This window comes from Drosophila navojoa, chromosome 4, assembly GCF_054131105.1.
Source record: "Drosophila navojoa isolate 15081-1374.11 chromosome 4, UAZ_NAV_1.0, whole genome shotgun sequence".
NCBI lineage: Eukaryota > Metazoa > Arthropoda > Insecta > Diptera > Drosophilidae > Drosophila > Drosophila navojoa.
In genome coordinates, this window is record NC_142892.1 from 15,594,574 (window position 1) to 15,622,125 (window position 27,552).

Sequence of the window (27,552 nt, forward strand, 5' to 3'; positions counted from 1 at the left end):
AATATCCACAATGTCTACTCTTTAAATGAATAAATGAATAAAGAGTAGCCTTTGTGGATATTGTGAGTGTGGAACATAAATTTCCTTGCTCTGATCCATTTAACTACGTATATGTATGTATATCAAATATAGCTTACGCTGATCACAGCTCCACTTATTACACACTGCATAACATGTTTCCTATCTCCCTTGGTAGAGTATTAAAATAAGAATGAAAATGTGAAACGCTTGCCATGTGCAAATTGTAAATGTTTCATAATAATTTCGCAACAAATTCTTCTTGCGCAGTTGTTAGCCATGCGAATTATGTGGGCACCAACAACAACAACAACAACAGCAACGCCTTTGCGAGCAGCGGAAATGTTAACAACAACGTTTCGGCTTTTCGCAAAACAGTCGCTAGAGTACGGCACAGCGGAGAGAGAAAGAGAGAGGGAGGGAATGGAGACAATGACAGGAAGTGCATAGTTGGCCAACTGCCTGTCTCCATCTATATCGCTCTCTCTTTCTCTCTGCATTCTTTTGGCAGTCGTTTTTTCTTTCATCTTTTTTGTTGTCCTTGTGGTTAGAATTTTGCACAGGAAGTGCTAAAAATATTTTTAAGAGTAACAACAACAAATTATGTACAGAAAAAAATGCCATATAAATAATTAAATTAACTAGAAGAGTTTTTATATAGCAAATGCCGCGAACGAAAAGGAAAAGCTCTACTCAACCCTTGTTGTTCGCCAGTGTCTCGTCTCTGCTTATCCTTTTAGCCCTTTCATCCTCTTGGCCCTATCCTTCATAGTCCGCGGCTCAGCCGGTGAGTTGGCCATTTGTCGCCGCTTTTGTTGTCTTTTGTTGTCAACGCTGGGTGCTAGGAAAAATGTAAATTTTCATTTATGCCGGACAGCCGTAATTTAGTTTTGCGTATTATTTTTACTTATTTCGGTTTACCAAACGGATTAGGTGCGTTCAGAGTATGCTGCATATACAACAGTTTGTAGGTCAGTTTTTTTGGACGCCGACTAAAAACTTGTTCTTAACAGAAATTTATGTAAGAAACTTTAATGCCAACCATTCTCATAAAATAATTTTAAAACTAATTTAAAGCGACATCTAACGGGCTGATTCTGAACTACTGCATCCTAGACAACAACCACCCCTGTTTTAACGAAGTCTACTTTGCTTGACAGTATTTCATATAACACACTAGGTTTGAATACACTCTATAATATCTTTATCTTTAAATTATATATTATTTATATTACATGTAAATTACCAATTGCTATTAGATCATAATTGCTTATTTACTTTCATTGCAGTGCATAAGCCGGTGTATCATTGGCAAGAACCACTTAGCTCAAATTCGTTTAGTTTAGTTTCAATACCCATTGTGGTATTTTTATTGTGCATTTTCTTTTGAGATTTCATACACAATTCATCTACGGCCACACTGCAGTTGCAATGCAATTTTCTATTGTACGTTCTGTGGAAAAAAGTATCAAAATTAACGAATTAGCGAAGTAGGCTGCAATAAAAAATAAAAATACGCAATGGAGGCCGTGCCACGTTTGCACATGCTATGGTTTGCTCTCAAATCTAGCCCAGAAGGCACATCTTTTGCGCCATTAAAAAAGGTAAGCAGACGACAAAGCAGCGACGGTCGACGAACTTAACAGTTATTCTAGAAGGCCTTAAGTGCGGAGGGGGGCGGGGACGTAACCACTGACGAAAGTTGATCTACTGTGAAATATGTTTGGCTTTGTCTTCGCACTCACCTGCAGCCACTTGCCCCTGGCGCTGCCCATGTCTGAGTCATCCGAGCAGTTGTTGGCTTAATTAGCAACAAATACAAAAAATATCAAAACAAACACTGAAAAGCTTTTGTTCGCCCATACTTAATCTTTCTTTCTCTCTCGCACTTTCTCACCCACAGTACATAGCAGAGTTTTACCATGAAGATCCGGAGGCCTTTTCGAAAGAGGTTCACGCTTTGGAAACTCTACGCAACCAGGCAATGCGTACGACGAAAGACGGAGCTCCCATAATGAAGCGATATTATTGCCAGCTACATGCATTGCAGAATCGATTTCCTCAGCTCGCAGAGCGCAGCATCTTTACATTCACCTGGAAGGATCTCTATCACAATACCGTGCATGAGGTGAGCGATTTGCGCTACGAACGCGCCGCTGTTCTCTTCAACATCGCCGCCTCCCACACACAGTCAGGCGCCTCAGTGACGCGCGGCGACATCGATGGCATGAAAATGGCCTGCACCCATTTTCAGGTGAGTGAATATGAATAAAGCGTGTGCAACATATCGATTAATAAACCCTACATTTTACAGGCTGCTGCTTGGGCCTACAACGAGTTGAGGGAGCGCTATGCAAATGTGAATAGCGGCACAGATTTTATGACCAACGAGTTGTTGGTCTTCCAACAGCAGGTGTGCCTGGCTCAGGCCCAGGAGTGCATACTGGAGAAGTCGCTGATAGACAATCGCAAGCCACATATTGTTGCCAAAGTGACGGCACAAATTGTTGTTTACTATGGCGCCGCTTTGGCTGCGCTGCTCACGGGCGGTGACGATGGACCCATCGCTCAGGTCATCGAGAGCTCCGTCTATAAGCTGTGGAAGAAATATGTGAAATTCAAGATTAACTATCTGAACTGCATATTGTATTTGTATCGCGGCCAGCAGGCTGAGGAACAGCGTAAAATGGGCGAACGTTTGACGCTTTACCAGGTCAGTTTTATATATAATTCGAAATTGAAGCTAATATTAACATAATTCTCTTTTAGGCCGCCTGGGACAAACTGGAGGAAGCACGCAAGGAGTCTAAGGGCCTGCCTGATCAAAAGGAAATCAATGAATCGCTTAGCTTCACCGCCGACGTGGTCGAGGGAAAGCGCAAGAATGCCAAAAACGAGAACGAATTCATCTACCACGAGGCGGTGCCAGAGCTGTCCACCATACCCGCCGTTCAGGGCGCTAATCTGGTCAATGGCATTGGCTTCTCGGTCACAGATGAGGAATATGCAGGCACTGATATATTTGCTCGACTAGTGCCAATGAAGGCGCACGAGGCCAGCTCCATGTACAGCGAAGAGAAGGCGAAATTGTTGCGGAAATATGGCGCCTTGCTGGAGGAGAAAGACGCCCAGCTGGACAGCTACATGAGTTCGCTGAGCCTCGATAATCTCAACATCAACGAGGAGCAGGCGAATAAGCTGCCGCAGGGCATTGTCGATCGCTGTGCCGCGTTGCATGCCAATAAGACGGCCATCAGTGATCTGATTGAGGCCATGTCGCAGCTGGCCGAGATCACAGCCGATGTGGAGACCAATCTGAGTGAGCTGACCCGCATGCTGGAGGCGGAAGCGCAAGCGGAACGGGAATTTCAAGCTGCGAGTGGCGTGCAGCGTACGCCCAATGCTCACATCACGGAACTGACGCGAGAATTCCAGAAATATAGCGAAGCGCATGCCCGAGCCGGCGAATCGAACAACACGCTCCGCAAGGCGATGAGCTTGCATGTGAATAACCTGAAGATCTTGGCACGGCCGCTGCAGGAAATACAACAGCTGATGCCGAAGCTCAGCTCGGAACTAAACACCACGGAGATCTTCAAGGACGTGAAGCTGATCGTGAACAAGGTGAACGAGATGAAGGCGCAGCGCGCCCAATTCCATGCGGATTTGCGCATCGCCATCAACGAGGATGACATCACCACAAAGGTGATTGCCCATGGCAGTCAGGAGGGTCTGCAGGCACTGTTTGCCACGGAGCTGGCCAAGCACGATCGCCTCACCCAGCTGCTCGATCAGAATATGCTGGCCCAGCAGAACATACTGCAAGCTCTCACCGAGGCCTATGCGCGTGCCGCGCCCGTGCTGAAGACGCTGCAGGACGTGAAGCAGAAACGCGAACATTTCTACAGCTCACTCGCCGCCTCCTATGATGTCTACGAGGATCTGCTGGCCAAGTCGGCCAAGGGCCTGGAGTTCTATAAGAAGCTGGCGGGCAATGTGCAAAAGCTTTTGACGCGCTTCAAGTCCGCCCGGGATGTGCAGTCCGAGGAACGGCAGCAGCGCCTGCAGAGTGTCAAGGCGCCAGCTCCGAGCAAGCCAGAAATTGCGCCCACGCCGTCCAGCGGTGCGCCCAAGCTGCGTGATTATCTAAAGGCCAAGCAGAGTGGTTTGGGCACCGTCCCAGGCACCCTCGATGCCACGCCCTATGTGCCCACGGTACGCCCGGTGCCCGTGGGCTCGGAGAACCCCACACAGGCGGCCTGCTCGGCCTACGCCAGTGCACCGCCGCCCAATGAGCCGCCGCCGCCCTACAGCCTACAGCACCAGCAATACTATGATCCCAATGCAGCGGGCTACACAAATCCCATATATCAGCAGCAACAGCAGCACATCGCACCGCCCGCCTACAAGGCGCAGGCCTCGCCCAACTCCCAATCGCTACATAGTGCCATGGCACAGCTCAGCATGCAACCGCAGCATCAACTGCAACCGGAGCCTCCAGTAGCAACCTATGGCCAGCAAACACAAGCGCCCTATGGCTACAATTATTCGCTTGCCAATGCTGCGCCTGGTGGATCTCCTGCATCGCAGAGCTACAACTATCAGCAGCCGCTCTATGTGGCCACATCCACGCAGCCTGGCGAGACTTTGAGCTATGCGCAGCCTCAGCCACAAAGTGCGGGCTATGCTCAGCAGCCGACACAGCAGTCAGCTTATCCGTCAGTTGGGGCTGCCACGCCACAGCAGCAGCAACAAATGTCTATGTATCCACAGCCAGGAGCGGGCTATGCTCCACCGTCACAAACATTGACTCAACCAGCAGGCAGTTTTCCGCAGTCTCAGACAGGAAGTTATCCACAGACACAGATATCTCAACAACCAGGCAGTTATCCACAGACGCAAACTTCTCAGCAGTTAACCAATTATTCACAGACACAGACACCTCAGCAACCTGTCAATTATCCATCGTCACAGACTCCTCAACAATCTGGCGCTTATCCCCAGACGCAGACGCCCCAACAAACAGGCAGTTATCCCCAGTCTCTGACACCCCAACCTCAACAGGCAGCCAGTTATCCGCAATCTTCGACACCTCAACAAGCAGCCAGTTATCCCCAAGCTTTAAATAGCCAACAGCCAGCCAGTTATCCGCAGACGCAGACACCTCAACAGCCAGCCAATTATCCGCAATCGAGCCAGCAGTCGCAAATTGGAGCTTATTCGGCTGCAACACCTCCACAGCCTGTGCTTTATCCCTCGCAAGCAGCAGCACAGTCAACAGCTCAGGCCACGCCTACCGCCGCTCCAGCGCCCACACAATATCCACTGGGCAGCGCTGTCTCCGGCATTGAGGCGAACAACTATTTGGGCTACTCCAATCATCCGGGCTACAGTTTCAATCCGCAAACAGGATTATTCGAGTACAGCAGCGGCTATCAGCATGAGACCAACAGCATTCCAAAGGCCACGCATGGCTTTGGCCAGTTCACACAGAGCGGACAACAGGCCGCGGTTGTGGGCACCACAGACTCGGAGCAGGCCAATCGCAGCAGCTTGGCCACGGGCTTTGATGTGAGTAGGCGTTAAATTCTAAGGAAACCCTTTGCTAATATTTTCTCATCTTATTTAATATAGTCGCCCATTGTTTCACATGCAAAGGCCACAAATGAAGCCCAGGCGTCAGGTCAACCAGCTGAGACTATCAATTATTATACGCCCCCATATGGTTATCATTCATCTGGTGGCTCAAACACACTCCAACAACAACAACAGCAACAGCAGCAGCAACAGCAGCAACAACCGCAGCAACAGCAACAGCAGCAGCAGCAACCACAGCAACCACCTATTGCAACGGCTGGAGCCACCATCGCCAACAATCAAAAGTCAGCAATTTATATGCAGAGCGGCAGCAGCAGCATAGCCAACACCCAGACGACAACGAGCAGCGCTCCTTACGCCTCGTCCACATTGCAGGCGGCAACCAAGCCCACAGCCTCTGACGTCAGCAATGTGGATTTGCTCAGTGATCTAGATTTGGATACTGCGGGTGCAGTGCCGCTGCCGCTACTGCAGCCGCAAATTGTGACAACTCCAACGCCGCCGGCTTCTGTTGTTGGCTCAGTGGCTGCTGGCGATTCCTCAGCGGATGCTGCGCCAGCATCAGCTGCTGTGGCTGATGCTACGGCTGGACTCTCGCCCGTTGGCCCGCCCCCTTCTGTGGTTACGGCACTGCGCAAAAATAGTATTGACAATCTTTCCATTAACTCCGATCTGAGTTCGTTGGAGAATTTCGACTGGGACTCTGTGTCCCTAACACATTCCGTCAGCGAAAAGCAACCAACGGCTGCCAACGGACATTCACTTATAACATTCCAAATGCGCTCTTATGATCCATTCGGCGATGATAAGACGCTGAAATACTTTCACAAGGAAGTCGAGAGCTATGAGAAGCTCGTTGAGAATCTTCATATCAAGATGCTGAATGGCAACACGCAGCTGAGCAGCAAATGGCTGGAGCTGCAGCAAAAGCTGGAGAAGGATACGAGCGTGAAGCGTACGACGACCATAGCTAAGCTGTTTCCCGAGAAAAATCGCTCCCTCGACTGTCTGCCGTACGATCATGCGCGCGTCAAGTTGGACAAGCAGACGGATGACTATATCAATGCGGCATACATGAAGGTAGGTAGAAGAAACTTATCTATCCTTAGACTAGATACGATATCAAGCTTAAATTTCAACTCTAAATTCTCTCCTCAGAGCCTCAGCGCCGGCTGTCCCAGCATTATTGTAGCCCAAACACCGCAAGCGAATACAATTAACGATTTCTGGTCCATGATTTGGTCGGAAAAGTCACGTACTGTGCTTTGCCTGCACACAACCAACGAGGTAAGTTAAATAACTGAAATTATTATATATATATTAATAAATTAACTTTTTTGGCTCTTCAGCTCTTTGATCCCTACTGGCCGCAGCTGCTTAATCAGGCTGCTCACTATGATGACTACACGGTGAACTGCATCAAGATACAGCAGCTCAGCCACTGTACGGAATACCAGCTGAAGCTATCAATGCATGGCGCCGATGCTGTGCTCGACTTATCCCTGCTACAGCTCAAGCAATGGACCAAAGCGTAACTAAATTTATAGCTAAGATGAAAAATAATATATTCAATGAGGATTTATAATTACAGTTCGCCCACTCAACTGTTGGGCATAGCACAGAATGCATTGCAGACGCATCAGGAGCGCTGTCTAGATGCCAACACTCCCGCATCCCCGCTGATTCTGAACTGTTTGACGGGCTCGGAGCGGTGTGAGCTGCTGGCAATAGGCATTTGTGCTCTGGTGGGCACACAAAACAAGCGACCTATTCTGATAAGTGAGTATGGAGATTCTCGATTAAAATCTAAGCTAATCACATGATTTATGCTAAATTTAAATAACTTTGCTTTATCAGATGTTGTGGATGTGTGGTCCCGCATTTGTATGCAGCGCCAAAATTCGCTGCGGGATGCTGCTATACTGGAGCAATCGATGCAGATTGTCTTGAGCCATGCTCATGAAGTGCTAAATAAACGTATGGATTGCCCTATGCCTTATATAAGCATACATACTTATGTAATTTGATTTATTATATATACATCAATATAGGTGGCATCATAACCTCATATCAAATGAAAATGGCACCTCAGGTGACGGCCAAGGAGCAGCAGGAGACCAAGGATCCATTGAACGAACTGGATGCTCTATGGAAAATGAAATAAACGACTGAACGTTTGCTACGCAACGTTGCTTAAGGAAACAAATTTATACACATTTTAATCAAAATGATAAAGTCTATATATACAATGCTATTTATTGCAACTATTAACTACCTATAATATATTTATACACGCAACTCAATGTTTGTTGCCAATAATTGAAGATAACGATTCGATTTGAAGCTTAGGACACATTGTATTTGTCCTGCTATACTGTTATATGAAATGTATTTCGAACTATGGTGATGTTTATTAATGCTGACTATACCTTTATCTATATATATATACATATATTAATCTGTATCTGTATGTGTACCTATATCTAATCGAAAACGTTTACGAAACTCTCTGCAAAGATGTTGCACATCTAAATGAAATTTGTCATCGAGTAAAATGATTAATAAACGTTATCAAAGATATATTATTATAAAAAAGAGCTTGTGCAATTTCTAAAATTATATTTAAGAATACTAAAAAAAAACAGCTGTTATAGTGCATATGAATCGATTGTATGTATTTAGAATATGAATAATATTAATTGGATAATAATAGAGATTTCCCAATAAGGAATCAGGGCTCTTAGAGCTATCAAGTTCAGATCCTAAGAGAGATAGAATTGTATTAACTGACTGCCCCGTTCGATTCGCTAAGTTTTTAAGCTCAACAAGCGCAGTTTTTCTCTGAGTGTACTGTTGCCGAATCGCTGGAATAGGAGGATATCATAGGTCTGCCAATATGTGCTCATCTGTAACAGGCATTCCTCTGCACCTTTGCGGCACAGTGTGCTCTCTATGAAGCTCTTAATCAATTTGTGCCAGTGTATATCCTTGTAGAAGGTCTGCAGATGGGTTATCAAATAGGGTAGCTCCTCGCCCTTGAACAGTTTGCCGCCGAATTCGATTTGGGAAAAAGTCCAAAACAAACCATGTTGGCTGAAATATGTTGTTCAACGCCATTTGTACTAATGCAAATTTTCGCATATTGCGAACAAAGTTCGGTCTGGCCAGAACAGCATCCGTCAGCTGGACATAGAACTGGCCTTTGGCGTGGGCATAGGCCATGAGGTAGGCAAGATCGAGATTCTGCTTGCTCAGCCTCGACAGGTCATCCTGTAAAAACGGAAAAGTAGTAGCTGTCCTCGGGTACCACGATGTCAATGAGTCCGCTCTTCAGATGCTCTGCGAAATTCTCCTCGATTTGCTGGACAATGCGCTCGACGACCGTCTCGTCTTCTTCTCCAATGTAGACCACGATGAGCGTATCGCTCTGATCTTCTGCAGCTCATATTCTCAATCAGATTGTAGAGAGTCGCACGCAGATGGGATTCGGTTCGCTCGTCCAGAGTGGGCACGCCCAGTACAATGCTCACGTCGGTGCGTCCTTGAGTGCTTAGGTAGGCAGGCGACAGGGGCTTCGCACCGTATAACAGATGCGGTGGGAACTGAAAGACCACAGTGAACATGCTCGTCTCTGCATCATCCGGAGTCGTTGTCACATGGGAAAACTGATTGTCTTCGAGCTTTGTATACTGCATTTCTTGGTATAATTGGTATATGGCTAGCATTACCATGACACTAAGGAATATATTATAATAACGTCCCATTTTAATTAAATACTTTGCAATACATTGGCGTTGTCTCCTTTTATCTGAAAATAAATACCAAATAAATAAATAAATAAATAAATAAATTCAATTCCTTTGCCTGATTAATTAAAATAAATTTGTTTAATACAATAATAAATTCTTCAATTAAAAATTAATAAAGCACACACACGCATAATCACATTATTATTTTCTTGTATAAGTTTTTGAGCTTTAAATATTTGATAATTTTATTTATTAATTATTTTTATGTCCTCATGTTAAAGTATTTAATATTTTATTTTTATTTATTTTATTTTTTTTTTTTTTTAATTATATTTTTAATGCAAAACATTATTTCTGTATTAATTATTACAATTAATTAAGTTTCATCCGTCCAACTTTTTATCGTTTTTTTTTTTTAGTTTTTAATTCAATTAAATATAGAAAACATTTTCTTAATTATTTTTTTATTAATACTAAATATCTGTTCAGTTTATTTTTAATTTTTTATTTACTGAATCACAATTTTTGCATAATAGAATAACAATTTAATTTTCATAACACGTTTTATTATTTACTTTAGTAAAAATAAAATGCTCAGTTGTCGGGCTTCTCACCTCTGCCTATATTAACAGTAAACTGATTTTTATAAAACATACCTCGAATCCCAGAAAAGTTACAAATCAATTTGACACAGATCAAAGAACTTTATTTATGGATATTATCGATCGGTATAGTTATATGCAAATATATATGTATATACACTCATTAGAAACATTGCAGCATTGCAGTTTGCACTCTTATCGGATAGATTTATTTACCTGGTGCGAATTCATAAATATAGTAAAAACTTTGACACGCAATTATCAATTATGAATTGCCACAATCATCAATTAAAATTCATTTAAATAATCTAGAGATTAATGGGTGTTATCACTCTTGTTTAGATTATTGAGTGTTTTTCATAATTATTATAGCCACTTGGGATAACGGTATTACGCTATCATCGCCACGGCGGACATTCACATAAATGCTATAGAAGAGTATATACGTGTGGACTAATAAACGACCCTCTAGTCAAATAGTTGGATTTGGTTTTTTTATTTGCTCAGCGAATTGTGAATACACTTTATTGCGGTTCAGCTATGAATCGTTAATATTAATAGAAATAATCATAAATAGTAGTAAGTAGTGAAGCAATAAAAAAGGGAGTAGAAATTATAAAGATGTAAGAGTAATATGTATTAGTAGCAAAAATCGTAGTAGTAATAGCAATAGTAGTAGTAAATAGTAAAAATAGTGAGAGTAGTAGTAAATAGTAAAAGTAGTAATAGTAGTAGTAAATTAGTAAAAATAGTAATAGTAGTAGTACAATAGTAGTAAGTAGTAGAAAGTGAAAGTGGAAGGAGTATTAATACTTGTAGGTAGTAAACAGAATAAGGAGTAGGAGTAGTCAAAGTAATAGAAAGTAGTAAAAAGTAAAAGTAGTAGAAGAAAAGTAAGCAAAAGTAGTAGACGGTAAATGTATTAAGTAAGTAAAAGTAGTAAGTAAATATTTCCAATCAAACATGAATATATACCAACCTATATCCATAAAGCCAGTAATGCTTAGGGCTTACTAATTTATAGACGAGCCCCAAATAGTATCCAAGCACAGTGAAGTGCGGCTATTGAGCGAGCTTATCAACTACTTGGAATACGCTGTTTATACCCACTTGGGCCCATACATGCATACAAAATATTTGTGTACATAGTACCCCTGCGAGCCGTACAATAGTTAATCCGTAACTGTTATCTTCACTTTTATGGTTGGTGAGCGCATATAAAAGCTGTTGCTCTTTCGGTCTGAGCTTCAGTTCTCCATTGGATTCGTTTGTGGAATAGTCGAGTGCAATGCGTTCCGTAGCTCTTCTAGCAGCTGTGCTAGTGATTAGCTCCAGTCCGGCGGAGGCAAAGTGCGGTTATGAGGTACAGTCTGAATCACATTAGCAACTACATACATTATCTATGGGGTATATCCATGTTCTGTGCTCCACAGGCCTGTCCAGCGACTAAGGCGAATATGATTAATGTGCACTTGGTGCCGCACTCTCACGACGATGTGGGCTGGCTGAAGACTGTGGATCAGTATTATTACGGATCGAGGAACAATATACAGCATGCAGGCGTACAGTATATACTCGATTCGGTGATCGTGGAACTCCACAAGAATCCCGACAGACGTTTCATCCAGGTGGAGACGGCCTTCTTCTGGAAGTGGTGGGAGGAGCAATCGGAATTTGTGAAACAAATGGTTAAGCTGTTAGTGAATGAGGGACGCTTGGAGTTCACTGGAGGCGCGTGGAGCATGAATGATGAGGCTGCGGTGCACTATCAGAGTGTTATAGATCAATTCTCATTGGGTCTAAAGTGAGTCCAAATAGCGATATCAACTATGTGAATAGAGCTTACCCTCTCTTTCTGCCTTTCAGGCTGCTCAATGATACCTTCGGCTCGTGCGCTCGTCCTCGCATTGGCTGGCAAATCGATCCCTTTGGCCATTCCCGTGAGATGGCCTCGATCTTTGCCCAGATGGGCTACAATGGCGAGTTCTTTGCCCGCATGGATCACGCGGAGAAGAGCAAGAGACTGGATGATGTGGCCATGGAAATGATTTGGCAATCGAGTGAATCGCTGAGTGATTCGGACATCTTTACCGGACTGCTCTACCGCCACTACTCGGCACCGCCTGGCTTCTGCTTCGATCTACTCTGCAGCGATGAGCCGATCATTGACAGCAAAAGCTACGACAACAATGTCAAGGCCCGAGTAGATGACTTCATCAGCTACGTGAAGAAGATGTCCAACTCGTTCCGGGCCACGCACATAATGGTGCCCATGGGCGATGACTTTCAGTACGAGGACGCCGAAATCAATTTCAAGAACATGGACAAGCTTATCAAGTATGACCTAATACATACTCTCGATTATGGAGTATCATAAAGTAAATTCGATTTATATACAGATATGTGAACGCCCGTCAAGTGGAGGGCTCCAAAGTGAATGTTTTTTATTCGACACCGTCATGCTACCTCTATGAGCTGCACCGAATGCAGCTGACTTGGCCAGAGAAGAAGCTGGATTTCTTTCCCTACTCGAGCGACGTGCACTCCTATTGGACGGGCTACTTCACCTCTCGCCCCACCCAGAAGCGCTTCGAGCGGGATGGCAATCATTTGCTACAGACAGTCAAACAACTGAGCGCCTTTGCCAAGCTGGTAAGTGACGAGCAAACGGAGGATTTGGATGAGCTGCGTCAGGTGATGGGCATAATGCAGCATCACGATGCCATCACCGGGACCGAGAAGCAGGCCGTGGCCCGCGACTATAACCGCCTGCTCACCGATGCCATGGTGGATGCCCAGGATAACGCTCGGGCTGCCCTTCGAGTGCTCACGAATCTGAGCACGGGACAGTTCGACAGCTGTTTGGAGCTGAACATCAGCGTCTGTGCCTTTACCAGAGAGAGTGCCAACAATGTGGTTGTAACTCTCTTCAATCCGCTCGCGCATCCCTCGACGCAGTTCGTCCGTGTGCCTGTCAAGCAGCAGCAATACCTGGTCACAGATGAGAAGGGTAAGTGGAGATCTCTACATACTTGACTTGCCTTTGCTACGTATTCTCTCAAACAGGTCGCGCAGTGCCCTCGGAGCTGGTGCCGGTGCCCTGGCAAGTGCTCGCCCTACAGCACCGCCCGAACGACACCCAACATGAGCTGGTATTCAAGGCAACTGTGGATAAGCTTGCCAACTACTACATACGTGTTCTGCCCGGGCCCAAGGCTCTTCAGCGTTTCGAGAGGGTGCACTCCATACGGCAGGAGAGGAACAGAATTGAGCCCAAAGCGGAAACGGATGAGCTTGTTGTGCAGAATTCGGTAAGTGGCTGAGGGGAAAGACGTAAGGGCGAGGAAGCAATTGAAAGAAGGAAAAGGAATCAACGATAGGAAGTGGAAGTAGATTAGATGAGATAAACATAAAAGAAGGGTAAAGAAGAAAGCAAGAGAGATAGAGAGAGAGGATGACAGAAAGAGGAGAAGAGACGGAGGAAACTGTAAGAAGGGTAAAGAAATAAAGAGAGAGAGATATGGAATGAGAGAGAAAAGCAGAAAGTGGTAAGCAGATCAATGTAGAGCAAGTAAGCAAGAACGGAAAGGAATGAGAATGTGAGGAACAGAGAGTACGAATGAAAGAGAGCAATTGAAAATGAAAGAACAATAGATACAATACATATATTTTTGTACTCATATACATATAAACAACTAGGCTAGACCCTAGACTTATTATATAATATTAATATCTATGAATATTTTCCACTTGCAGCAAATCAAGCTGACATTCGTCAAGAGCACGGGACACCTAAAGACGATCGAAATGAACGGCGTCTCGGAGAACATAGAGCAGAACTTTGCGATATATAAGGGAGCGATGGGTAATAATGGCGTCGCTCAGAATCGTTCGTCTGGCGCGTATATATTCAGGCCCGATGGCGAGGCTACTATCCTCTCCGATAAGATCGCCTACACGGTGTACGATGGTGCTCAGGTGAAGGAGGTGCATCAGCATGTCAACGAGTGGATCTCTCAAGTGATTCGCATCTATGAAGGCGTCAATCGCGTGGAATTCGAATGGCTAGTTGGACCGATTCCAATTGACGACGACAATGGCAAAGAGATTGTGACACGCTTCAAGAGCGGCCTCGTCTCGAATGGTGTTTTCTACACCGATTCCAATGGTCGCGAGATGATTAGGCGAGAGCTAAATAAGCGGGAATACTTTACGCCGATTATGACCGAGTCGATTAGTGGCAATTATTATCCAGTGACGGCTCGCATTGCATTGGAGGATAGTCAGAAGCGTCTCGCTCTGCTCAACGATCGGGCTCAAGGCGGCTCCAGCTTGGCGGATGGGCAGATGGAGTTGATGCTCCACCGACGACTGCTCAGAGACGATGCCTTCGGTGTGGGCGAGGCACTGAATGAGACACAGTTCGGAACGGGTTTGATTGCGCGCGGCAAAGTTTACCTCATCCTAAATGAGGCTGAGAGCAAGCCCTCTGTGGCTGAGCGCTTGGCTCAACAGGAAATCCATTTGCCCTTCTGGAAGTTCTTCAGTAGCTCAAACACGGCCAGTGCTGTGAAACCCCTGAGCATACCCGATTTCTCGGACTTCCCCCAGTCGGTGAACCTGCTCACCCTGGAGCCCTATTCCACAAGCGAATTCCTGGTCCGCTTCGAGAACTTTATGGATCACAATGAGGGCCACACAGTTAGTTTCAATGTTCGTCATATCTTCGATGCGCTGAATGGAAAGGGTATACGCGAAACCACTTTAGATGGCAATATGGATCTAGCTGATATGAAGAGATTCAAATTCCATCACGATGGCTCTAAGCCAAGCACAGTGGAGTATTATAGTTCCACATATGAACCACTGTGGGCCACTGCGGCTAGTGATGCCTCCAGATTCAGTGTCACCTTGAGTCCCATGCAAATTCGCACATTTATTATCAATTGGCAATAGGCTTCGATTGGAATAAATAGAAATGTAAAGAAAATTGAAATCTACTTTCACTACTTAATTCTATATAGCTGTATGAAGCAATACAGAATTCTTCCGTCATAATCCTACATATACATATGTATATATGCCTCTCTATTCATTTTGAAACCTTACATTTTTAGCGCCTGTAACAAACCAAAAAGGGTGGCAGATGTTTTTCTTTTGCACAGCCGGGAGTCCATAGGCGGCTGGACATCTAATAATTTGTGCGTGTGTGCGTTTGTGACCAGAAGTTGATACCATTTTGCTACCTGATTGAAAGGTCGTTCCCATTTCTTTTCGCAAAACAATATATACATAGTTACGCAAGACTAAAGATTTTCCGAGCCATTATCATAGAAAATGAAAATGCATTGTCTGCAGATTACGAAAGAATTTTTGTTGTTTTAATCTGGTAAATTATTATGGAATATATAGTATATAGTCAACTTTATATTCAATATTTCAACCATATTTAACTTTTTATCATTGCAATAATGTGTGTTCAGAAGTTTAAAACAATCACAAGCAATTTCAGAGTTTAAAATCTACCGACTGTTGTTAATTGATCTGGCAGCACTTCCATTACCCGGTTTCACTTCTTTTTTCCAATAACAGCATGAAGTCTTTGATGACAAATATCGATACTTAACATATTATATTTACGATGAGTAGCAAAATTTGGATTAAATCAAATTAAACTAAAGCGGATTCAATAACAAACAATATGTCATGAATATTCCCAATGCACACAATATCGGCATAAATTTATACAAAAAATATATCGTTGATATACATGTATCGATAGTTTGCGTGACTATCGAAAATAAAGCGAATGGTTCATCTCGTTTATGTTTGACCGGGAAAAAATATAATATCATTTGCTCTTTGGTCGTTCGACAAGCATAATTTCGGGACTCGCACACGGTGACGGATCTAAAAAAAGACGCAGACTGTGTAAGCGTAAGATCAAATCAAGATTGATTTAAGCACGGGCTGAGTTTGTATGTAAATTAAATTCAAGTGCTGCGAAGGCGCAACAATGTTGTAAAAATTAAAAGTCAACTGTATTATAATATATATCGTATGCGTCGTGAATGTTGAATGTAATTTGTGCTTCAAATTTTTATGATAAATTTTGCTTGTGTGTAAATGTGTTCGACTTTGAGCATTCGTACTAACGCATACATATGCGTTTATGCTAGTGTGAGTAAAAACCGAAACGCAAGCGACTCAACAAACGACGGCGTTTCGAAGCCGCCGACGCAGCAGCTGAGTTAAAGAAACGAAATTACACACATACTCACGCACACAGCTCTATACTTGCGTACATAAAATAAAGAGAAGCGCAGATAAAGCCACCATTTTTTAGTGACGAAGAAGAGAGCAAGGCGCACGCAAGTATTCGGCGCCTTTGGATACAAATAGAGGCATCTAAGTTAATTTTGTGCGTGTGGAAATAAAGATAAGATCATAAAATGGCCAGTTTTCAAATACATCGTGACAACACTGAAAAGGAGAATCCCGGCATGCCGAGTCTAAAGGAAAAGTCATCAATGCTTAATGGAGCTGGTGGTGTTAAGCAACCGCTCGCTGTAATTGGTGGCAAGGAGAAGGCTCTGGTACCGCGCGCCAATTTGGTTGTGCTGAATACCAACAATAACCATGGCAATGTGCAGCGCGGCAACCCCGTGCCCACTGGCAAAATGGTAAGGTTCCATCACAATTCACATCCTTGGGTATTCCAGCGCAGCTGCCCCTTGCTCAACTTTGCTGGTGGTTGAACTACGATCAGTAGACAGAATGGTGGTGGGTTTTCCTGTCTGTCTGTCTGTCTGAGTCGGTTTCCTTGTTTCTCTCGGAATCACTCTTCCCTCTCACACACATTGTATTATAAAAGTTACATTTAATGTTAATGTAAACTTTAGCAGATTATGTTAAGTATATGCACATGCATCTTTGTTTTGCAAGGCTGCGATTGCGCGCCTAATCAGCAAAACTAACCTAGAAATGAATAGTCGAATTGCGAATCTTGCGCGCTTTTTTCGCATGACATCAGACAAAAGCAACAATACAAAAAAAAAGGCTATCAAAGCAAACAGGCAAACAGGCATACATACATTGAAATGCAATTACAGCACCTTTGCGATCACACACACATAGAGAGAGAAGCACAGTGCCCGTGTCTAAAAGGAAAAGAGAGTAACAAAGAGAGATAGAGAGAAGTACATGTAGAGAAGCCAGCAAAGGGCGCGCGCACACACACAAAACAAAAACAACAACTAAAGCGACAGACGACTGCGCGGAGCAGCGCACGTAACAGGATTTTTCCCAGAGCGCAGGGAATAAAGAATAATAGAGCGAGAAAGCAATCTTAATTTATTAGGCTTTCCCTTTCTAACACATTTAGCACAGCGGCACCATGTTGTAATTGCGTTACTCTTACATCCGTTTTTTTCTATGTACTCAATTTTTTTATTTTTTTTGCGCAGGGTTTTCGTGAAGTTGCCAAGGTAAAAGTAGATGAAAATGCTTGTTTTGGCGCCACCAAGAAGTCAAATGTTGTACCCGTGGTGGAGCAATTCAAGTCGTTCTCCGTCTACGAGGACAACAGCCATACACAGGTGCAGTTACAAATTGGAAGCACGGCTCTTTCCATTGCAGCCGATAAAGAGAATATTCAGGTTGTCGATCAAAAGCTGTAAGTGAAAAGTCAAAATTTGGATGGATTGAAAATCTACCATTGGCCATTCTCGATTTCTTTAGCGAGCAAGTACGCAAGGAATTTGTAATAGATCATGGCTACGATCTGGATGGCACGCCCATGTCCGTCACCGATGTGCAATCGCCCATGTCTGTGGACCGTTCCTTGGCCGAGACTAGCATCATTAGCGCCGAGATATCTGACAACAGCCAGTCCGAGGGCATGGCTGATCTCAAAACCGATGCTGACGTCTCGCTCTTGGAAGGTCCTGTCTTGCCGCGCAACGATCGTCAGCGCTTCTACGAGGTGGTCCAATATCAACACGACATATTGCAAAATTTCCGCGAGAGCGAAGTAAGTACAAGACTTAAATTAAATTACAAAGTACGAATCAGTTCGTAGATATGTGAGGAATTTGGGATAGAGTCCCATTTAATCTTAGATGTACTTGGTCCTGATACCCTGTAGCGCAGTGTTTCCATTGTCCCACACATTAGCTAAGTTGCTTCTCATTTAGCGCCTAGCGATCTACCTACAGCTAGCGTGCACATAAACACTTACACATGCATACAACATGCGCATTCTAACAGCCTGCTGCACCCTCGTGTCGACGCTGTCTTCTCGCCTCGTTGCTTTTATTTCTTTTCTTTTCTTTGCTTCGTGTGCCTGCTTCGCTCTTTGCCCGTTGATTAGTGACAGCAAACGGGGTTCTACATCAGCGACGTTCCTTTCAAGTGCGCTCACGTGCCATGTTTACCATCCCTAACGTTGACTTGATGAATTTTCTAAGCATTTTGGCTTCGGAATGTTCGTTTTTTTTGGGCGGAATTTTCTTGCTAGTATTTTATTCTCCCCTTTATTTATCCAACTATTTGCAAACAAAACACTCAACTTATAATTTAATCTTTATTAACCCTTTTTTGAATTCGACTTCAGTTTAAGTGTTATTCGGCCGATGCAAGTTGAATTCGAGCATGAAACTGCTCCGGCAGCAGAGCTTGAATGTGATGCAGCACAAGCGCAGGATCTGCTGCTGAAACAATTCCACAATCGATTTACCTGCACGGCGAAGTGCACTAACAAATTAACGGGAGTTCTTGTTGAACTGGTCGTAGAACTCATCGGAGACAGCATTGCTGAGTTGCACCAACGCTTCCTTGCGCTGTTGATCCTGCTCGACAGCCAGTTTGGTATTGGCGCGCACTAGCTCGTCCAGTTGCTCCTTGTGCTTGCGATCCATTTCAATCTGCTTGAGCATGAGTGTACGATCCATGTTAATAGCATACTGCTCCCACTGTTTGTTCATCAGCTGAACCTCGGTCTTGCGCTGCAGCGTTTGGGTCAGCTGCTGCTCCTGCCCCTTGCGGAACTCTACCAGTTCGTCCGGAGTCATGCCACGGTACATGAATGCAATCTTCTTGTTTGGATTCAGACGCGACTGGGCCACATCCGGATTCTCGGTCAGCATATCGCTAGACAACATATTGTAGATCTCGGCCATGTCGTCCTCATATGTCTCGCGCTTGGCGCGCTCGCGATTGGCCTGCTTCTGCTTGGCCAGATTGATGTTGTACTGGCGTATTTTGTGTGTGATCTGGTGGCGCATATTATGGTCCGACTTGGCCATTTCCTCCAAGTGCTTGTCGCGACAATTCACACTCTCTATATAGACGCTGTCGGCCTTGCGGCGCGCCTCTTCCGCTTGCTTGCGTTCCTTGACCTGCTGATCCAGCCAAGCGCGCTGTTGCTCGCGCTGCCGCACCTGACGCTCGTTCCTGTGCAGATCCTCACCATAGAAGATCTGGGCACTGGATACGCCAAGCATTATGTCATCATCGGCTATGCGAGCCGGCTTGGCTTTCTTCAGAAAGTTTGGATCATTCAGATCGTATTCGCGACGCTGATCCAAGCGTTGATAGCGGCAGCGATAATAGTTGAGATCCGAGTCCACAATACGTTTCTCCTTCTCCAATTCCTTTTCTTTGGCTGTTATGAGACGCTTCTGTAGCTGTTCCTGCTCCTCGTAGCGCTTATCGCATTCAATCTGAATGCTCCTCTGCTTCTTCTTCTCCAATATCTGACGCTCCAATGCGTCCAGATCGAGCTAAGAGAAACGAATTGACGTATATTGGGTGCTTCTTATGATACCCTGTACTTACTCCAAATAGGCGTTGCCTGGCATTAAAGATGCGGCTCTTGCGCTCCTCCTCGTACTGCGCCCGCTTTTGCAGCTTGACCGCCTCGCTGAGGTCCTCCTTGGTGCACAATGGCATTTTGAGAGTCATCTTGTCCCCGTTGTTTTTGAAACTTTACTTTAATGTAAAAAATATATATATAGACCGAGTATTCCCTTTCAGTGTGAAAGTATATCACTTTCTGAAGCTCAAACCGGTTTTGAAACTTTGTTGTTGAGCTGAGTTGAGTTTGTTTGCCCGGTTGCCGGGTCGTTCGTTTGTTACACTAGAAAACAAATCAATTCTCAGCGCCTTACAAGCAACCCCAACAACTTGGTTTCCATATAAATGTTTACTGTATATGCTTAGTAGCTACTAAACTAAATACTAGCTGCTTTATATAGTTGATTTACTATTATGTATTCTATATGCTGGTATATGGTTTATTACTATAACATCTCTCATGTGCCGCAACTTTGCTCTTCATAATATATTACGTCTATTTTATGCATTTACATTTCTTGAATTTCTTGCCCTCTTAAAAATTCATAAACATAATCTATATAAATTGCCATAACTACTCAAATGAAACATTTGATATTCCCATTTATATCAATCTCTTTCGCATGTTTTATGCATTTACAATTTCAACAATTTCCTGCCTCTGGCGCTTGGCGTGTCCCATAATCGTTAAATGGCCCATTAGGTAAACACCTAATAGACATGGTGTTTCGTATTGCCGTCTTTTGGCCAAATCTCTGTGTTTGGAGGGAGTGGCTTGTTCTTCAATTGAAATGTGGCTCACGTAGCACAAAATAGCCAATATACAAATATAAATTGGTAAATTCGATAGGTTACTAATATGCTTTAAAGAGCAGGGGTGGAGAAAGGGTGGAACGAAGCCAAACGAGTTTAGTTTCCCAGACCGAAATGCTGAAGCATAAACTGACAAATTCGAAAACAATTTGTTTGCATAACGCAAAGGGGAGAGTATAAAGCAAACTGTTCAACGACGTGTTAAGATCAATATGTAATTAAATGTGTAAATTAATAAAGCTACGAAGAATATAGACACTCTCTGGGAAGACTTAAACTCAACTTGATGGTTATTCTTTCACAGAAAAAACATCGTCCCAAGCCTCAATATATGCGTCGCCAGACGGACATCAATCACTCGATGCGCACCATTCTGGTTGACTGGCTGGTCGAGGTAGCCGAGGAATACAAACTGGACACGGAGACACTGTACTTGTCTGTCTCCTACTTGGATCGCTTCCTCAGCCAAATGTCGGTGAAGCGTGCCAAGCTGCAATTGGTGGGAACTGCAGCCATGTACATTGCCTCGTGAGTAAATGATTTCAAATTCATGTATGCAGCTTATATAGAATATTATATTTCTGTCGACAGCAAATATGAGGAGATCTATCCACCAGATGTTGGCGAGTTTGTCTTTCTCACTGACGACAGTTACACCAAGGCTCAAGTGCTGCGCATGGAGAATGTGTTTCTCAAGATTCTCTCCTTCAACTTGTGCACGCCCACACCGTACGTTTTTATCAACACCTATGCCGTGCTGTGCGATATGCCAGAGAAGCTGAAGTACATGACTTTGGTAGGTGATCAATGAAATGCGTTCGATAGAGGAGCAATTAATTTAGCTCTTCTCTAACTCTCACGATTGTAGTACATTTGTGAGCTGTCGCTGCTGGAGGGAGAATCGTATATGCAATATTTGCCCTCACTCATGTCGGCTGCTTCGCTGGCATTTGCACGCCACATTCTGGGCTTGCCGATGTGGACGGCACAGCTGGAGGAGATAACCACATACTCCTTGGATCAGATGAAGCATGTGATTGTGCCGCTGTGCAAGACTCACAAGACGGCCAAAGAGCTAAGCACGCAGGCCATAAGGGAAAAGTACAATAGGGAAAAGTGAGTTTAGCAATGATAAATGCTAAATGCCTAAAGAGAATCATCAATATAAACTCTTCTCTTATCTATCTAACTACAGATACAAGAAGGTGGCTTCTATTCAACCCATCGAACTGAGCCAATCCGAAATGGATAAAATTGTACAGGATTATAAGGCGGCCAGCAAATGCGAGGCAGATAAACAGCAACAGATACAGTCGGGCAACGATACGAAATCTAAAGTCAATTTGTTTTATAAGTTTTAAGTTTGTTTTTAAAAATTCAGCATCAAGCCATGATCAAATTGTATTGTAGTTTAGCTTTTTCAATGTAAACCCCTCCCTCTATTAGTAGATTTATTCGTTGTAAATGTAAGTACAATGCATTAAGATTTTACTGCCACACCTGATCGCTGACCCACAGGCGCACGCCACACAAAACGAGCACTGCCAACAACAACAAAAACAACAACAATAATAACATTAGCCACATAACTCCAATTCAACATCGAACGTACGTACACTCACTGGCAAGCTACTGGACATTTGTATATGCTAACAGGCCATATATAAGAAAGAGGAGCTACAACCTAAAATAATGCGATCCACGTTCAAAGCGTGCGCAGCAGCAAATCACAAACATGCACCATGTGGATTGTTTGAGGGATTTACAAAGAGAGCGAGAGCGCCACACGATTCACAAATGAATCGAGCTAGAAATAAATGATGAAGCGTTTAAAACAATCCCTTAGGCTACTTACTTATACAATTTTTAAGTTATTGAATTCATTATTTGTTCAATGTCGTATTTTTTATTTCTTATGTATTTATATTTAACCAGATATGTATGTTTACAATATGTCTTTCAAACAAATCGGCCCGCGAACAGCTACAAACTAAAACATAAAATATTTATGCTACACATATGCTAACTAAATAGGCTATAAATGTTCTGTGAACCCTGAAGCAAATATAACAAAAATATATAAATTTTACTGAAAATATCATTTTAAATTTTACCCAAGCAAAATACATATATACAATATAATAGTTTATACATACATATATAAACATTTTACATAAATTTAATGACGCTTACTACACTTTTAGTTCAACTCTATTCGTTTCAACTATGAAAGAGTCTGAGAAAGAAAACCATTTATGTTTAGTTATTCGACTAAAACAAGTTTGTGTATCGAATTTTACTAGCCATCAATAAAAGTAAATGATAGACCAAGAGGCACATCTATAATTTGTATAATCTTTTATTTCCAATGTGTTTGAAATATAATTTTATTTATTTATATATGTAGATATATAGCGAAGAGCTCCAATCTTGTCTAATGCCTAATGTTTTTTAAATAAATCAAGTTCCACATTCGTTCCACGAAAATCACCTTTGATTGCTTAACAAATCACTTGACTAATTGCAAATGAATTGAAATTCCAATTAATGCACGTAATTAAAACAAATTAAAAGGTTAAGCATTTCCATTCAATTTTATAATTATTCTCGTATTCAACAAGTGTATATTGATCAAAATTAAAATAAAATTTGCTACAAATGTAGCCTTTGATCGATGTGATCCAATTGCCAATGGAGTCGGACACCCACCTCCGCGATATGGAGCGTTTACTAAGATTTAGATTCATTCTCGGATTCAGTTTGATTGTTATTGTCCCAAATGCAGCTCGTGAGCGTAAGAGAAACTGACACAGCGGAAAAAAATGCGAATGTGAGCTCCTTGGGGAGGAGTTTCATCTATGGTGGCCATATCGTTGATCGTCCCTAATACGCAAATCGTAAGTCCGGATGGTAGCCGAGCTTGTCTAGTGCTGGATTGCAGGCAAAGTTAATCATGGGCGGCGGGCCGCAGAGCAGCACGATCGTGTCGTCATTGGCGGGCAGCAGATGAGCGGCGATCATCTCATCATTGACAAAGCCAACACTATAAGTCCAGCCTGGTGTGAGATAAAGAAATGAGAGATCGGGATTAGCGAGGGAACTCAATGAGAGCCTTAGTTCGACCGGGTAAACCTACAGAACATATCCCTCGATTTGTGTTATTTTTTAACTGAAAGGCTCAAATTATACAGATGCTAAGCTTCGTTACTTAATAGCTAAAGCGTTGCTCGGAACGATGTCCCAGGCGTTCGAGGCCCGGTATACAGGTATAGTTGACCATGGGCGGCGGACCGCACAGCAGGCATAGTGTATCTGGGCTGGGCGGATGCAGATGCTCGCCCATCATCTCGTCGTTGACATGGCCCGTATTGTACAACCAGGCTATGAAGCGCGCGTTCGCCGGGCGGGGCATCCGTTTATGGGCAGCATGTGGCGAGGAGCAAACACAAGATTCTCAACATAATAGATGGCTTATATGGGCATTAGACACTACAGCGATTGATTGCACTACACTGATTCAGACAGTGATTTTATGGGAATGAGCTCGAATCGATGTGACGTGCATGCATATATAAAATAAATATTATTGAAAACCCGAATATAAATCTGCCTAAGGAATGTTTTGAAATTTCGTAATACACTTTGTTTAACATTAATCAACAAATTTATAAATATCTTATCGAAGTTTGTTTTTATAATTTACACTTAGCCAAAGCAAAACAAATAAATTTTTCTGACGAAAACTCTAGATACTCTATAAACTCCTATAATTGATCAATAATCTCCCTGCCTTTTAAATTAAAAACCCTGCATGAGCATGATGTTGATTCGATGATAGTTAAATGTCTTGCACAGCATTTGAAGCCGCAGCTCACCTTCGGTTGCTTTGTCCACGGTGTACCAGACCTTGAACTGATCGGGATGCTTCTTGGCCAAGGCATCTAGTTCGTCACGCAGCAAAATATCCTTTTCACTCTGCAACATCCAAATTCAGAGAGTTACTTTTATGGAGATTTGTATTTGATGCCCTCACTCACCTGATTGGCAAAGAGCAGCGCCAGCTGTGTCTTATCCTTGTCGCTGTGCTTCAGCACTTCGCGCACGAGCTGCAACATGGGCGTAATGCCACTGCCGCCGGCAATCATGTTGACGCACTTGGCTGTCACTTGCTTGGGTGGATCTTTGCGCAGTTTCTTGATGGAGAAGGTGCCGTTGCCCAGATATTGCAAACGACCCGAAGGACCGCGGAACGAGATCTTATCGCCCAGTTCCATTTGCTCCAAGTACTGCGTCATTTTGCCACCCGCTGGGAATTTGGGATGCGTGTCCTTGAAGTACACCTTCACAATCAGGTCCACGTAGCCCACATCGTCATCGGACGAGATGGGTGTATACGGCCGTATGACCAGCTCATTGTCGATTGTCGCAATCAGATGAATATGCTGGCCCACAGGCAGACCCAGTATATGCTGCTTGGAGGGCAGACCGAAACGAAAACGTCTCGTATCAGCGCTGAGCACTTCCTTCTCGATCAGTGGCAGCTGGTACTTATCATTGGGATCGACTAGAGTGCGCAATCGTGCGGTTCGGTTGGGCTCGCGACGGGGCTTCGTCGACTTCTTATTGATAAAATAGTGTACTATCAATGCTCCGGCAACGATGGCTGCAACGCCCATAGCAATCGGCACAAACTGAAAAATAAAAGGCAGCGATATTTATATAAAATGTCGAAGCATTGGAAATTTCATGTTTAATACGTATTACGTATCTTCTAAGAACAAATATGAACATACGTATGTAGATTATTCAGACATATTTTATAGCATTACGTATTTTTCCGTTGACTTTTATATTTTGCCCTATTGATGCCATTACTGATTATTCTAAGCGCATTGAGTCAACCTCTGGAGTTTGGTCCACAATTAAATTTCAACCGTTTCGGCTCATTGTGAAATTTGAGTCTGCGATCTGTTTGTGGTAAGTTTTTTTTTTTTGCCATCTCTATGAAGCCACCTAAGCGTTGGTTTCTCTTAAAACCTCAATATAATTGAGGTTATTTCGTTTTGCATACAAACACAACTGACATCAAAAAAGACTTGGCCGTGACCTTGAAAACGTAGTCCATTTTGGGTGCTGCGTTTCGCCATGCACGATGCACAGAGACGGCAGTAACTACTCTGCGGGCGATAAATAATTATCGATGACGTCACTGCCCACGCACAGATAAACAGAGAGCACCTTTGGCCCACAAGCAGAAAAGCAGACGAGAGCGAAAAAGAAGAGACCGAGAGAGCGGCATGCGTGGCGCACTCTCATTTTATTTACTCATATTTCACATTTAATATAGACTTACATCAAAATCTGCCATTTTTCACACACTTGCTGAATGCTTGTTACTTTCTATTACGTATTGGCAATTGAAATTATTCTAAATATTCAACTTGACCGACTAATAGGAATGAATAGCAAAGCGTTTGATCAACCGCTTGCCGCCGCGCACAATTTACAATTGAAATGAAGTCGAAGCGGGGAGTCAACACGAGGCCTAGGTGCCGAGTCAGCACGCGTATGCGAACAGTGTATTTGAAAAGTAAATGGCCAAGCTAAGCACTGTCAGCCAGACTATTTCTCTTAAACTAAAATAAAATACAAATGCTTGCAAATCCTTAACTCTAGGTTATTTTATGCATATATTTAATATTTTAATATTTATATTTAAGTATTAAATGAATATTTCAAAAATTTTAGTCTAACACATATGTACATTCAGTACTCTCGTCAAGCGTTCAGCATCGTAACGATGATATGAAATAATGTGTGAGCCTCACACTGTGAGAGTGAGAACGAGAGATATCAAATGTCAAGCGAGTGACAAAGAGAGAGCGGTCGCTGCTGTTCAAAGAGAAACTTTGCTAATTCAAACAGCTGATGTGTTTGTTAATATGCCGACTGTGACGTAGTCTCAAACTTATATAAATTTAAGCACTTGTCCATTGTGAAAACTAGAGATGAACCATATGGCGATTATTCATTCACTCACAGTCAAAACTGTTACGTTATTCTGTCTCAATAATGGAAATATTGCGCAACTCAATGAAGAACGACAAACAGATTAAGCTCAAAGGTCTCTCTAGCAGAGAGAGGTCTAATGCAATTAGCTGAGTGCAGAGCCAAAGCTCAATGGCTCCTTGAGATATTAAAATTCCATCAAGCTGTTTCAAATACGTCGTATGAATAACATTATGAACAGCATGACGTCATTTGAGCAAGTGTGCGCCAAATGCGACAGCCAACGACTCTATGATTGTTGTTATAAATACCTATGTAGTATATCCGCATATTCTTTGCATTCCTCGGGTGGGAGATGCCAAATGGCAAAAGCATATTTTAGATACATACAGTTCATACATATTAATGTATATTTTTAAGAATTATGACATAGACTAGCTGAAGGCGAAGTGCGTACGTGATGAGAAGTATAAGAGGACACCGAGTCGAGGAGTACCGAGAATTATGCAAAAGCTATACTGCAACATGTTTCGTAACTTACATTGGTCTCAATTAAACGCACCATATCCAAAGGACTGGAGACACTGCTGGAACTCAAGAATTGCCGGTTGGAAAATCAATCAATGAATGCACTTTTGGATAAATATTATATAATTCCTTTATCGTAGCGATGGAGCATCACGCACTGCTGCTGGTGGTGCACACGGACAGAAGTTTTATTTTAAAACGCAACGCAGGCCCAACGCGAATGCAAACGCGAGCGTGTGGAGATAGTGAAAGCAATTGTTTTGTTTGACCACGAAACGTTCGCTCTCTTAATCTCTCGCGCAAGTTCGCGTTCCACACTCCTTCATTTCTCTTTGTTAGCTCCTGGTTTTGACCAGCATCAACAGCGAATCCCACTTTTT

The 27,552-nt window shown here is 43.2% G+C and overlaps 6 protein-coding genes and 1 long non-coding RNA gene across 10 annotated transcripts; 3 read left to right on the forward strand and 4 right to left on the reverse strand.

Moving 5' to 3' along the window:
- Positions 1-649: 649 nt before the first annotated feature.
- Positions 650-1,093, reverse strand: LOC149091436 (uncharacterized). The gene is made up of 2 exons (XR_016196886.1): positions 926-1,093; positions 650-859 (listed from the first exon to the last, which is right to left on the reverse strand). It is a non-coding gene; the product is annotated as an uncharacterized LOC149091436 (long non-coding RNA).
- A 314-nt stretch (positions 1,094-1,407) lies between these two features.
- mop (tyrosine-protein phosphatase non-receptor type protein myopic) lies at positions 1,408-8,211 on the forward strand. Its single transcript, XM_030388792.2, has 10 exons — positions 1,408-1,622; positions 1,922-2,272; positions 2,333-2,731; positions 2,788-5,589; positions 5,653-6,696; positions 6,775-6,903; positions 6,966-7,147; positions 7,208-7,395; positions 7,474-7,593; positions 7,668-8,211. The coding sequence occupies exons 1-10, from the start codon at positions 1,539-1,541 to the stop codon at positions 7,778-7,780; spliced, it is 5,412 nt and encodes a 1,803-aa protein (XP_030244652.2). The 5' UTR covers positions 1,408-1,538; the 3' UTR covers positions 7,781-8,211.
- A 212-nt stretch (positions 8,212-8,423) lies between these two features.
- LOC115564474 (alpha-1,3-mannosyl-glycoprotein 4-beta-N-acetylglucosaminyltransferase B) lies at positions 8,424-9,311 on the reverse strand. Its single transcript, XM_089259246.1, has 4 exons — positions 9,092-9,311; positions 8,924-9,048; positions 8,756-8,886; positions 8,424-8,709 (listed from the first exon to the last, which is right to left on the reverse strand). Exons 1-4 carry the CDS (start codon positions 9,309-9,311, stop codon positions 8,424-8,426), a joined length of 762 nt encoding a protein of 253 aa, XP_089115372.1.
- A 1,837-nt stretch (positions 9,312-11,148) lies between these two features.
- Positions 11,149-16,421, forward strand: LOC115564470 (lysosomal alpha-mannosidase). Its single transcript, XM_030388796.2, has 6 exons — positions 11,149-11,330; positions 11,401-11,771; positions 11,834-12,304; positions 12,367-12,977; positions 13,034-13,278; positions 13,724-16,421. The coding sequence occupies exons 1-6, from the start codon at positions 11,256-11,258 to the stop codon at positions 14,921-14,923; spliced, it is 2,973 nt and encodes a 990-aa protein (XP_030244656.2). The 5' UTR covers positions 11,149-11,255; the 3' UTR covers positions 14,924-16,421.
- Positions 15,846-22,731, forward strand: CycA (cyclin A). The gene is made up of 7 exons (XM_030388797.2): positions 15,846-16,650; positions 17,434-17,642; positions 17,708-17,999; positions 20,940-21,163; positions 21,227-21,431; positions 21,504-21,751; positions 21,831-22,731. The coding sequence occupies exons 1-7, from the start codon at positions 16,420-16,422 to the stop codon at positions 21,994-21,996; spliced, it is 1,575 nt and encodes a 524-aa protein (XP_030244657.1). The 5' UTR covers positions 15,846-16,419; the 3' UTR covers positions 21,997-22,731.
- LOC115564472 (RIB43A-like with coiled-coils protein 2) lies at positions 18,533-20,123 on the reverse strand. Its single transcript, XM_030388800.2, has 2 exons — positions 19,805-20,123; positions 18,533-19,749 (listed from the first exon to the last, which is right to left on the reverse strand). Exons 1-2 carry the CDS (start codon positions 19,928-19,930, stop codon positions 18,730-18,732), a joined length of 1,146 nt encoding a protein of 381 aa, XP_030244660.1. The 5' UTR covers positions 19,931-20,123; the 3' UTR covers positions 18,533-18,729.
- Positions 22,732-23,210: 479 nt separating the features above from the next.
- LOC115564473 (NADH-cytochrome b5 reductase 3) lies at positions 23,211-27,432 on the reverse strand. 4 transcript variants are annotated; one of them, XM_030388801.2, is made up of 4 exons: positions 27,186-27,432; positions 24,673-25,326; positions 24,511-24,610; positions 23,211-23,691 (listed from the first exon to the last, which is right to left on the reverse strand). In XM_030388801.2, exons 1-4 carry the CDS (start codon positions 27,207-27,209, stop codon positions 23,519-23,521), a joined length of 951 nt encoding a protein of 316 aa, XP_030244661.2. In that variant the 5' UTR covers positions 27,210-27,432; the 3' UTR covers positions 23,211-23,518. The 4 variants fall into 4 exon arrangements, with proteins under 4 accessions (XP_030244661.2, XP_030244662.1, XP_089116148.1 ...); XM_030388802.2 differs by lacking the exon at positions 27,186-27,432 and adding an exon at positions 25,989-26,166; XM_089260022.1 differs by lacking the exon at positions 23,211-23,691 and adding an exon at positions 23,762-24,016.
- Between the last annotated feature and the right edge of the window lie 120 nt (positions 27,433-27,552).

Bases quoted from the DNA above. Each gene is read 5' to 3' on its own strand.
- LOC115564472 (XM_030388800.2), bottom strand. From the start codon at position 19,930: ATGACTCTCAAAATGCCATTGTGCACCAAGGAGGACCTCAGCGAGGCG. The intron at 19,750-19,804 runs GTAAGTACAGGG...CGTTTCTCTTAG, and splicing joins CCAGGCAACGCCTATTTGGA to CTCGATCTGGACGCATTGGA.
- LOC115564474 (XM_089259246.1), bottom strand. From the start codon at position 9,311: ATGCAGTATACAAAGCTCGAAGACAATCAGTTTTCCCATGTGACAACG. The intron at 8,887-8,923 runs GTACCCGAGGAC...CCGTTTTTACAG, and splicing joins GCGGACTCATTGACATCGTG to GATGACCTGTCGAGGCTGAG. The intron at 8,710-8,755 runs GCGAAAATTTGC...AACATATTTCAG, and splicing joins CCGAACTTTGTTCGCAATAT to CCAACATGGTTTGTTTTGGA.
- CycA (XM_030388797.2), top strand. From the start codon at position 16,420: ATGGCCAGTTTTCAAATACATCGTGACAACACTGAAAAGGAGAATCCC. The intron at 17,643-17,707 runs GTAAGTGAAAAG...CGATTTCTTTAG, and splicing joins CAGGTTGTCGATCAAAAGCT to CGAGCAAGTACGCAAGGAAT. The intron at 18,000-20,939 runs GTAAGTACAAGA...ATTCTTTCACAG, and splicing joins AAAATTTCCGCGAGAGCGAA to AAAAAACATCGTCCCAAGCC.
- LOC115564473 (XM_030388801.2), bottom strand. From the start codon at position 27,209: ATGGTGCGTTTAATTGAGACCAAT. The intron at 25,327-27,185 runs GTAAGTTACGAA...TTTATTTTTCAG, and splicing joins TGCGTTTAATTGAGACCAAT to TTTGTGCCGATTGCTATGGG. The intron at 23,692-24,510 runs GTGAGCTGCGGC...ATCTCACACCAG, and splicing joins CGTGGACAAAGCAACCGAAG to GCTGGACTTATAGTGTTGGC.
- LOC115564470 (XM_030388796.2), top strand. From the start codon at position 11,256: ATGCGTTCCGTAGCTCTTCTAGCAGCTGTGCTAGTGATTAGCTCCAGT. The intron at 11,772-11,833 runs GTGAGTCCAAAT...TCTGCCTTTCAG, and splicing joins CAATTCTCATTGGGTCTAAA to GCTGCTCAATGATACCTTCG. The intron at 12,978-13,033 runs GTAAGTGGAGAT...TCTCTCAAACAG, and splicing joins CCTGGTCACAGATGAGAAGG to GTCGCGCAGTGCCCTCGGAG.
- mop (XM_030388792.2), top strand. From the start codon at position 1,539: ATGGAGGCCGTGCCACGTTTGCACATGCTATGGTTTGCTCTCAAATCT. The intron at 1,623-1,921 runs GTAAGCAGACGA...TCTCACCCACAG, and splicing joins CTTTTGCGCCATTAAAAAAG to TACATAGCAGAGTTTTACCA. The intron at 7,148-7,207 runs GTAACTAAATTT...TTATAATTACAG, and splicing joins CTCAAGCAATGGACCAAAGC to TTCGCCCACTCAACTGTTGG.